The following is an 11,684-nucleotide window of genomic DNA, read 5'->3' on the forward strand; positions in this document are numbered from 1 at the left end:
TTTTTTTAGCCATGCCAGCGACTAGGCTCTATGGATGGCAATGCTAGTTTTTTGAGACAGTTGGTGATTTACGCCCAAATACTTGCAATACTAATGATGTTCTGATATTCCAATCAGACTCAGCTGCAAATTGTGCATATATATATATACTGTATACATAAATAAAAGAGGGTACGGAATGCATGTGGTGGGGCACCAGCGTGCAGAAAGCTTCTTTGCTCTTCTTTCAACAAAGAAACACGCTCCAGTTCTGCTATAACTGATGCTATTGCAGCTACGCTAACCTCTTAAGGAACCGCCATTGTTGTTTAGAACGAACAGTCGCCCAGTAGCTCCTCACAGGATGCTGATTGGTCCGGTCACTGGCTGGCTGGACACTAAAGCATTACTTGAAGCCTGACAAGATTAATTTTCTTTCGCGTTATCTTGCAATACATTTGATCTACTAAAGGGGCATCAAATCAAATAAGGCACTTTTGCTGTGGGGGGGGGGGGGCAGTATAGATCTAGCTCAGATGTACCACATCTGAGCTAGCATCGTGTAGCATCACAATGCTACACGAAAGAATCACATTTGACCACTTAAGCTCAAATTTCACTTCTCCATTTACTTTTGCATTGCAATAACAAATCCGCTCTATTTATGTGTGCTGGGTGGTGATATAATTCAGTGTGGCTTTGTGGCACAAGGCAGTAAAACTGCCTGTGCCAAAGCACACTGTATATTATCCATCAGGCTTAATAATAATAATCATCATCAGCTTTATCCAAAAGTTTGGCGCGCCTCTCCTCACACAGCGTTGCCAACAGCGGCGTGAAAAATACATCAAAACGTGCGGCCTGATCGGGAATAGCGCGGAAACTATTTTTCGGAGAGATTCGCCCAGCGGTTTTCCCGGAAAACCCCGGAAAACGGAGCAAAATGAAGTTTGGCGTGCTTCTCCTCACACAGCGTTGCCAACAGCGGCGTGAAAAATACATCAAAACGTGCGGCCTGATCAGGAATAGTGTGCTATCTATTTTTCGGAGAGATTCGCCTAGCAGTTTTCCCGAAAATTCCCGAAAATCCACAAAAACTGAGCAAAATTTCTCCATTCACTTGAATGGGGTTGCGGCGTGAAGAGAGCTAAAAAAACACTTAACTTTGGGCCCATATTGACTAGCCGTACATTAACGTAGAAACATGATTCAAAGTTTAAAACGTATACAAAACGCTGCACTTTATTGAGCCAAATGGACATTTTGATAGCTAGCACAGTTTTCATGAAGTCACAGATTAAGTTTCAGGAAAATTTTGGGTCTGTTTCAGATTTTATAATGGGTGTGTATTGCACGGCTCGTTAAGAGTTAGAGTGAGAGCATAACCGTCAGAGTGGAGCGGAGCAGGAAAATCTTCTGTGATTTTTCCAAACAAATTGCTCTAGCTCCCACAATTTTTACTCTTTATACACCATTTTTGGCCAAAAAGCTTGGAAATGTTGTGCTGTCGCACACAGATGTCTGTGGAATCCAACGGATTTACACATTTGGTTCAAAGAGCCGCAGAGCGACATGAACTCCAACCAACTGCTCCATTAGACTCCATGTTAAATCTGACCACTCATTTCTCAAAGAAAGCAGACGGTACCAGTTTTGCATATTGCGCTCGAGCTCACATTTTTAAGACCACAAACATAAAAAACACATCTCCGCGTTTGCCAGAGTCTTATCTCTCTCACGGTATCCATATTTTATTGATTAGTCTCATGGTTTTGGTATGAAGGGCATATGTTTGACAGGTAGTTTTGTTGAAAATCACTGTTCACTCTCTCTCTTAATTAGCCTCTAACACACAGATGCTCCAATCATCAACATGCACCCAAGCACACAGGTGTTTATATGAGCTCATTAGTGATGTTGATAAACACACACACAGAGGCACAGAGGCACTGAGACACACACGCACACACACTCCTCTCCCTCTATCTCTCTGTCTGTCTCTCTCTCTCTCTCTCTCTGTGTGTCTCTCTCTCATACAGTCATTCAGGTCTTGGAGACTTTTAGAGGACTCCTGTCTGCCTGTCTCACTCACTCACTCAGTCCATCTAACGGTCTGTCTGCCTGTCTCTCTCTCACTCACTCAGTCCATCTAACTGTCTGTCTGCCTGTCTCTCTCCCACTCACTCAGTCCATCTAACTGTCTGTCTGCCTGTCTCTCTCTCCCACTCACTCAGTCAATCTAACTGTCTGTCTGCCTGTCTCACTCACTCACTCTGTCTCTCTCTCCTCTCTGTCTATCTTTCTGTCTGTCTCGCTCTCCCTCTCTGTGTATCTCTCTATCATACAGTCATTCAGGTCTCAGATATTTTTAGAGTACTTTTCCCCTCCCCCCCATTTCAAATTAAAAGCCCCACAGAATGAATTCTAACTGGAATGCTTGTGATGAAGCCTCTCATTTTAGTGTCAAACATTATGATTCTGTCTCCTCTCCCCCTCTCTCACCCACCCAGTCCCACCCTTTCAAAATAAAAGCCCCACAAATACAAGATTCAATCCAAGAGTATGAATCTAAAATGCAGAAAAGAGAGTAGCGCTCAATTGAACCTGAATGACACTACGGTAACATTGGCGTGTGTATATATTGCGATTTCTTCGGGCAGTAGAAGCCACACTGTCAAAATTTCTTTAGGAATTTTCTTGTTCATATTTATGTTTATGTTTTCTCCCCAGCCACCACTGAATATGGCTTGTGCAATCACATGTATTGCATTTATACACGTAACATAACATAAGTTAGATACAAAGTTATCAAAGTTTGGCTGCCGTGTTGTGTGAATGTCCTCTAACCTATTTTATATAGTTGTCTTCTAACTTCTGACCTGATATAGCTGAGTAATCAAATGAAATTCCCCTTGGTCAACAATCTGTGACCAGTGGAAAAGGGCCTTCTGCAAATGATGAATTCTTGACGTCAAGTCTTTCCCAATAGGATCAGACTCTTGAGCCGCTTTGTCAGAACCTGCTGTTAATTTCCTGATAGAAACTGAAAACCTCAATTTGTACCTTACCAGCAAGATATTTGCTACTTTTGCTTCAAGTAGACTTACACTGATTTCAAGTTGAAATAAATTCAGAAGTGCAAGATGAGTCATTGTTTTACTACTTATTCTTCACTTCATTTTGGTTAAAGATGTTCAAACAGAAACCTTCAACTCACAAGCCTGTTCCACCACCTGTAGTCAGCTGCTGCCCTGAGTTGAACCCATGTGCATGCTCAAAACGTATCCTCCCTGCTCTGCAGATGAACACCAAAAAAAAACATGTTTTGACTCTGATGACTTTGTCATAAAAGATATGTAAAAATGATGAAGTTTCTTGGCTTTGGCAGAGCTTTACTCCGGTTTCTCTTTTTTATGTTCCAACCACCATGACCCTGAGCATCACCACAGCGGTATTCTGGTTACTTTCTGGTTAGGCCTTCTGCACCATGCACAGCGACACACTGATCTACCAGCCTCCGACTCCTGAGAAACAACACACATACTGTGCAACTGTAACTGTAAAACAAAAAAGGGATTGTAAGGTTTATTATGATAGCTGTTCTGACACACTAAAAGTTCATGCCTATGTTGCATCTGTGTCCCCGTAATGGGAAGGAAACCTCATACCCCTCCTCTTTGAGATTCTGCACTGGGCAGTTCCTGCACATCTTAGCAAAACAGGAAATTTCATGTTTCCTCTGCTGCTTATCGCAACAACTTGCATCACACTACTTCTGCATATGTTCACACACACCCACACACACACACACACACACACACACACACACACACACACACACACACACACACACACACACAAGAACGCAGCCACATTGTTATATCAGGGTATCGGGCAAGGGGTCTGGTTTTTTTAATCGCACGTCAACAGCACATCATTACCAAAAAGTTAATGCCCCCTTACTTGAATAGATATCATAGAATTGTTCCTTCATTGTTGTAGACAGTTTTACAATTAATTGAATTTATTGCCAACATACATTCAGTTACATTTGTCAATACTACACTGTACAAAACACATTTGTTTAAGGTTTATAAAGTATCAGTAAGATGTAGGCTTCAAACAATTCTTTTTGATTGACTTTTGTAGCATTTTAGGCTTGAAGGTGAGCAGAACAATGATCAAAATGCCCACAAAAAAAAGACAGATGGGTACAAAAAGCAGAAGATACCAGATTATAGATTCCCCATCTTTCTCCAAACAAAAAAATGTCTGGTAGCGCTCCACTCTGTGTGTCATTTGGATGACATCTTCACATTCAATGTCTGATCGTCCGACCATATTGATTGTCTTTGTTGTTTCAAATGTCCTGAACCATTCAGTTTGGCAGCAGTTGAACGGATTTCCTGTGAGAAAAACAGTGTGCAGTTTGGGGGCTAATGCGTTTGCCTGACTAGAGGGAATAGTGGACAGTCTGTTGTCCCTCAAATCCAGCACTTTCAGGTCAAGATTTAGAAGTGAAGGGGGAAGATAGCCAAGAGAGTTCCTTGAAATGTTCAGAGACTCAAGACTGTGCAAATGGGAGAAGTCTAAATCTTGTATTTGAGTGTTTCCTAAACCTAGATGCTGCAATGTTCTGCTGAGACTTTGTATTGATTCTTGGACAATGAGTCCAGGGTTGTCGGACAGTTCCAAGTGCGTTAGAGACAACCCAGTGAACGCAGACGATGGAATAATTGTAAGGTTGCATCCCTTAAGGTAAAGCTGCATTAGGGATGCAATGTCTTTCCAATCTGCGCAAGCTGAGCTAGTGTCTGTACTGGTCTCAGCTTCCTCGGCACGGCAAATGTCAACGTTGTTGTAACTGAGATCCACTGACCTGAGGCTTGGCAATGAGGAAAATAAACCCGAGGGTAACCGCTCAAGATTGTTCAAACTAAGGTTAAGGTACGTCAGATTGCCAAGAGCGGTCAGCGTACTTCTATCTGCAACGATCTGGTTCAGCCTGTTGTTGCTAAGGTCCAACTCGTACAAGCTGCCAGAGAACTGTTCCGACGCTAGATTTAAGGTTTCCAGACAGTTCGTGCGCATTTGAAGTCTAGACAGGGCAGGCATTTTCTGGATGAATCCTTCAGGAAAATACCTCACCTGGTTTCCTCTTAGGTCCAAAATCTCTAGAGAGGAGATGTCCCCGTAAAGGCTCTCGTTCCACAGCTGAGCCGTCACGTTGCCCATGTACTTCTTCATGTTGTAGAACTCAACAGTTGTGGTGGAGTTCGGGAATGTGCTGTTGTCTGCCAAGTGTTCGTAAAAGCTAACGCTGTTGTGGGATAGGTAAAGATTCCTCAGGTGGCTGTGGTTGGGCAAGAAAGGAAAGAAGAGCATTTTGTTGTTTGATAGATCAAGTGTCTCTAGCTGAAAAGTGTCGTTAAGGTCTGGTCTGGTGACGAACCACTCAATGAAGTTGTGGCTGGCGTTGAGGACCACCATCTGGGTCATATGAAAGTCTGTCAGGCAAAGCAGATAGTTGAAGGCCAAGTTGAGCCGCTGGAGCTTTGGATTGCCGTCGAAAGCGCCATCAATCTCGTACATGATGTTTCTCTGTAGGTCGAGTTCTTTGAGTTGGTGAAGATTTCTGAATGACGTCTCATCCAGTCTTTGCAATAAGTTTCCAGAAAGATTGAGGTACTCCAGGGATGTCAGATTTTGGAGAAGAGTGGCCACCATTTCGTCCTCGAGCACATTCTCGGAGAGATCCAGAGCTCTAAGCCTGGGTAGAGTCTTTAATGCGTGGCTAGTTTCTTGGCAGGCAATATGAAGATTGTTGTTTGCTAAATTGAGGCTTACTAACAATTTTGAGTGTTGAAAAGTGTTTGATTCTAATTTTTCCAAACTATTACAAGCTAAGCTCAGGGTGTTTAGTGAGGGGTAACGGAGGAGCGAGTTGTCCTGTAGTGTTTGAATGTGATTGTAGTTGAGCTGAAGCTCCTCTAAGTTGTCGGGCAGTCCAGCAGGCACAGAGGAGAGCTTGCCATTGTTGCAGAGAGCCGTTCTTTGTATCTGCAGAGAGAAGGAGAGCAGATAGCTTTAAGTTTGTGGGTTTGTTTATTGTATGTCTCCTTGTGGGAAAGAAATGTTTACTTTTTTTTAGAAATACTGCAAGGTTCCTGAGCAAAAATCATCAGGCTGAATTTACTCTTTTGTGGGTTTACATCAACAAGCTTCCTTTTTTGGAGGGATTGTTTAACCTCTCATATCTCTTTATCTAACGTCAGAATTTTAACATGGGCTTTATTTTTTTGGTTTTTAGCAACAACATGGATCTCGGTCTGTCGGTCGGTTGACTCACCACTTTTGTACAGAGTGAAATTAATCAAAAGCTGTTGAATGGATTGAGATTAAATTTGCTACACACACTCGAGGTCACTAAAGAATGAATTCAAATGACTTTGGTGCCCAATACTTTACTTGACTTTTGACTTTTGACTAAATACCTGCAAAACTAATGGCATTCAGCATCAGTTGTGTTTTTAGTGCTAATTAGCACTAGGCTAAACTAAGATGGTGAACTTGATAAATATTACTTGCATCAACATTACCATTGTTACTGTGAACATTTTAGCATGCCGATGTTAGCGTTAAGCTCGAAGCACAATTGAACATTTTTGTTGGTCACTTGACAGTTTTTTATTTTTTTTATTTTTTAGAATTAGTTTTGCATAATAACTGCCCTTTAACTCACAGCGTTGATAAAAAAACAAATTATAAACAAAAAATATATATATATTTTAAACACACCCTTTAGGCACTCTTACACTCACACAGTAGTTGTAGATATTTTCTTCATACTATTAATATAACTGACAATTCATCAAAAACGTTTCAGTTTTAATAAACCAGCTAATATATTTTCTCTTCTGGATGCCACTTTTCAGCTGCATTTTGATCACATCAGAAAAAGTCTTTAGTAGTGTTTCTCAACTGACTAATTACTTCTTAATTTATCAGTAATAAATCATTATTAGGAGACATGTGGGGGTTGTCAGGTTGTGAAAACTTTTTAGCTAGCTACTTAATTTATTAAGAAGACAATTAAAAATGTATTCACTTTGACAAATGCAGACTTCATGTCTGTTTAGAAAGTGAAAAAGTCATCAATAATGTGTACTTCCACTACAATAGTGCATTAAATCCAATGTTGTAAATATGACATTGTTAAATGATAGGTAACAGTATGGCTTGTTAGAAAGTTGGTTTTAGTGTGAAAATAACAAATAATTTAATACAGTGGACTAACAGCTTTGATGGATTATTTATGGATTAAATTACTCAATTTGCCTACCTGATGAGACAAAGTGGGAAATGTCGGAGCACTCAAAATATCCTCACAAAATGTCATGTCCTGCAGGATGTTCATGTGACCATTTTTATTCTCAGCTATCATGTTTTCACAACAACTGAATGCAGCATCAGAGGACAGTGTTGCAATGATGACATTAACAACAAAATGCTTATCTTTTCTCAACAAAATACATCTGAGGTTACCTACCAGTGGGACATTTGTCTTACTCCACCAATGTTCCTGAGACATCAGTTCGTTTTGAGTTGTGCTTTTTTTAAATTTAAGATAAGAAAAGATAGAACTGTATTAATCCCAAAGGAATCTCTTAATTTAACCTTTATTAATACAGGTAATCTCATTGAGCCACAGGGTGTCATCCTCAAGAGAGGAGCTTTTTATTATGTGGAGCTGAGTTAAAATGAGACGTCTTACCAGCTGGCACTGGCTGTGTTGTGGATGACTTGAGACCGGCGTCAAGATTCTCCACATGGGTAACAAGCAGAGCAGGATGGGAGTGAGCCCGTGGACTGGCATTTTAACATCCTCACTGTTGACAAGGTGATAGAAGGAGAGAGGGAGGATGCTTATTGATCAACACAGACATGTGCTGACTATAGGTGATTCAACTTAATCAGTCCATGAGTATATGCAGTAGCCTTGATTTGCATGTGATGATGAGCATGGTATGACATTTTGGAACGAGCACCATGACACCACGTCTACAGGCATGCAAAATTGGGTAAATCAATCCCTCCGCTGTAAATGGATTATCAAACTAGGAGAGCGAGACGGCAGCTTGACATTAAAGTGTTGGAGGTCAATGCAGTGGACTGGCAGATATATAATTAACTACTCATGCCAAAAACATTCATATTGTGAGTGATGATTTTCAGTTAAAATTTGTATTGAGTCACAACTTAAACATTTCTGTAGCGGTGAGCAAATGATTTCACCTGTTGTATCCTAACCGTATATGTTAGACTTGACAAACGTGTGAACGGGGCTTTCACATTATTCGTGTCAGCAACATGAAATCTGTTTCATTTCTGTTGTGTCTGGTTGACCAAACACGATGAAAGAAGTTGGAGTTGATTAATATGTTAATGTGTGAATGTCTTTTCTGTAATATTGTATTTTCTACTGAACACAGCAGCTGGGCATTTTGGTCAAATTTCCCTAATTTCAATTCAAACCACTGCGTGACGCATGCTGGATATGGAGGCCTTGTGTTCCTTTTTTGGCTTGTACGCATACACTTTGTATTTTAGTGGATTTATGAAGCATACGATGTTGTCTAGTTTTTACTTTTATATCAAAAATTTTATAATTTTATATATAACATTTTATCACTGTTCTTATCACTTTTCTGTTCTTTTTTTTTTAACTGTTCAAATGAATAGCTTATCTGACGGTAGTTGACTACATTGTTGTCTACAAACAGTTTTGCAGAATACTAATCTCTCTTTTCTGAGTGTTACTGGCCAGTTTGTGACTGATCCACCCAGTGTTTGATACTGACATAATATCACATAAGGATAGCTCAAAAAGACAGCATACGCTTTTCATTCATTAGAATAATGGTAAAATGTGTGATATTTTAATTAAACATGCATAGAGTGAAACTGAAAATCAGCATTATTAAAGTGAGATTTGTTTTTCAAAATGTTAAGTTCTAATTGTGGGCAATCCATAACTCAGCGACATTACTCAAATTCAATACCAAGCAATTTGGTAACATTACTAATGACTCATTATGCAACACTAATAAACATATTGAAAACTACATTTTTATGTTGACATGTGTTGTAACAAGACTTAAGCACATGCTATACAGTACTAGCAGGTTTCAAGTATGCACAAAATAAGTAGATCAATACGATATCTTGTGCAAAAGACCAAAACTCATCATTCTTATTTAAGACAAAGCATGTTTTTTGCTTCTTTTAGCACTGCAGTACTAAACTAATGCACAGTGCATTTACTTACGCTGGTGGTTAGATGTGGATTTCCCAAGCCACTGACGGTTGATCCCCTGACCATATCGCTGGTTGACTCGCTGTTGCAGAGAGTGTTCTCGTGTGTGAGGTTCAGCTGCCTTCCTTCTTCTGACTGAAGCACTGATGACTCTTTTTACTCGTCGCGGAAGCAGGCAAGCAACGGAAACCAGAGTCACATGGACAAGCTGCAATCAGAAAGAGGTTCTCAAGCCCGGGGGCCACAGGAAGGCGAGTGCAGGCTCAACAGCTCTCAACCAGCACAGCACAATTTTTTTTTCACACACCCTGTCACACAAACACCACGAAAGTGATCATGGTGTGCAGGCAACTACGATTGGTAGTGCAACTGCAACCACAAAAACCTAACAAGAACACACCCTTCACACTCTCGGCTTGTTCTGATCAGCCAACCTATGAGAGAGGAAACCACTCGACACACACGCCCTTCCTGCCCGATATTCGGCCTGTCACTGCAACAGCCATTACAAAACACACAGATGTAGTTTCAAAAAGTTTCAAGTGTGAAGTATTGAAGGGTCACAATGGTTCTGGGCCAAGGTAACATTGATCCATGGCCCGCTTTTCAGCACAACCCAATTCACTGCAGCATATTCTAAGTGAATAATGTACTCTAATGTTCTACTTTCAATACTAATATGTTTCCAACATGGCTACTTTAAGTAACCAAGTTCCTTAAACACTGACTGTCTGTCTACCTGTTGGTCTGCTTTCATGCATGTGTTTCTATCACTCTTTCTTTGGTACTCTTAACTTTGTTAAATCTGCTTGTTAACTTCTTTCTCCTCACAAGTTAGCCATGGGTGAGAGAATAGGGAATAGGAATCAGGAAGTGATGGTGGCATCCTTGTAGAGCTGATTTGTTGGTGATTTCTTCCTGTTTTCATACAGGACATCTCCAGCTCTCACTTCTGGCTCTGAGGTAAGTTTGGGTGGCGACAGGATTTTCTGATCCACGACTCCATGTTGAGGTGGATTGTCTCGGTTGTGTGATGATCCTCACACTATATGGGTAAAACGTCTGAGACAAAGCCTATCACCTGGTTATAAAAATGTAAAAAATGTTACAATTAATGTATCTAATCCTATTCTGAAACGTTTAATTAAAAGAGTGTAAACATAAGGTTCACTGTGGGCCCACTGGAGCACCGAGGCCTCCTGGCCCAGGGCTTAATGTGCCGGACGTGAACCACCGTGTCCATGGTTTGTGTCTGGTCGGGGACAGACACATGCTTCATGCCGTTTCATCTGTCTACTTTTGCTATAAAAAGAAATTTCGGATAACAACACACACAGAGGGAGACTAACTTCATTCTCTGCTCAGGTAGACATTACTCCTCTATATCTTGACAGAGCAAATAGTTGATTGATGCTATATTAATGCTCTACATTTTGAATTTAGCACCTTTAAAGGCTCACTGTGATTTATTTTTATTTTTTGTTTTTAAGAGTGGGCCCTCGTTTGGATCTTGTGCACACACAAGAATGCACGTTATGAGAGAAAGTTTCAATTCTGATGCACTCTCTTTTGCTACTTCTGTGACCTTGGTGTTATCTTCACCCTATAACTACAATTCCTCCCTGCACTCAGCAGAGACGGCTAAGACACAGACGCTCTTGTCTTAATAAACTTCATACTTTGATGAGACCTCTATTTGTCCATTTTAATACCACACAATTAATCTTTTTTTTCAACCATGTGGCGTCACAAATACGATAAGTATTCTGGGTGGGTAAACCTTTATGAATGACCGAATTGTTTGTCCGGTTGAAGTGGAAGAGCTCTTTTATTTATGATTAAAGATTTGATAATTATAAGCCTGGGAATTATTATTCGGGGTCATTTTCTATAACTAGCCAAGAGAGGTTTAGACGGTTAGAAATTGATACAGGAGTTTTCTACCTTCATGTCAAATGAGTGAGTAGCCCAAAGATTGGAAACATTAAAGGTGCAGTGTGTAGGATTTGGCAGCATCTAGCGGTGAGATTGCAGATTGCAATCAACTGAAACTTCTTCCGTGTGCAAAGCGTGTAGGAGAACTATGGTGGCCAACGTAAAAACGTGAAAAGGTGAAAAGGCGAATGGCCCTTCTAGAGCCAGTGTGTCCGTTTTGGGCAGCAGAAACATGGCTGATGGGTCGGGTTACATCGGGTGTAACTTCACGTGCGTTAAATAGCTCTATAAACCAGCATGACCTCTTCCAGCTGTAGATCAGCATGCATCACTTGTTTTATTCTTATATTCTAAGCAGACAGATGGAAAGTAGCTCTCACACTGGACTTGTGGTGAAAATATGTGCAGCACAAGTATGAGCACAAGCACTACTATTTGTCTGTTCAAGGACATA

The 11,684-nt window shown here is 40.6% G+C and overlaps 1 protein-coding gene across 3 annotated transcripts; it reads right to left on the reverse strand.

Moving 5' to 3' along the window:
• Nucleotides 1–2,648: 2,648 nt before the first annotated feature.
• nrros (negative regulator of reactive oxygen species) lies at nt 2,649–9,619 on the reverse strand. 3 transcript variants are annotated; one of them, XM_031876725.1, is made up of 3 exons: nt 9,308–9,619; nt 7,754–7,868; nt 2,650–6,039 (listed from the first exon to the last, which is right to left on the reverse strand). In XM_031876725.1, the coding sequence occupies exons 2-3, from the start codon at nt 7,853–7,855 to the stop codon at nt 4,081–4,083; spliced, it is 2,061 nt and encodes a 686-aa protein (XP_031732585.1). In that variant the 5' UTR covers nt 7,856–7,868; nt 9,308–9,619; the 3' UTR covers nt 2,650–4,080. The 3 variants fall into 3 exon arrangements, with proteins under 3 accessions (XP_031732587.1, XP_031732586.1, XP_031732585.1); XM_031876727.1 differs by lacking the exon at nt 7,754–7,868 and having other exon boundaries at nt 2,649–6,039; XM_031876726.1 differs by lacking the exon at nt 9,308–9,619 and having other exon boundaries at nt 2,649–6,039; nt 7,754–9,298.
• Nucleotides 9,620–11,684: the final 2,065 nt, after the last annotated feature.

The sequence above is a fragment of the Anarrhichthys ocellatus genome, unplaced genomic scaffold (assembly GCF_004355925.1).
Source record: "Anarrhichthys ocellatus isolate YVR2014 unplaced genomic scaffold, GSC_Weel_1.0 scaffold113, whole genome shotgun sequence".
NCBI classification, from domain to species: domain Eukaryota; kingdom Metazoa; phylum Chordata; class Actinopteri; order Perciformes; family Anarhichadidae; genus Anarrhichthys; species Anarrhichthys ocellatus.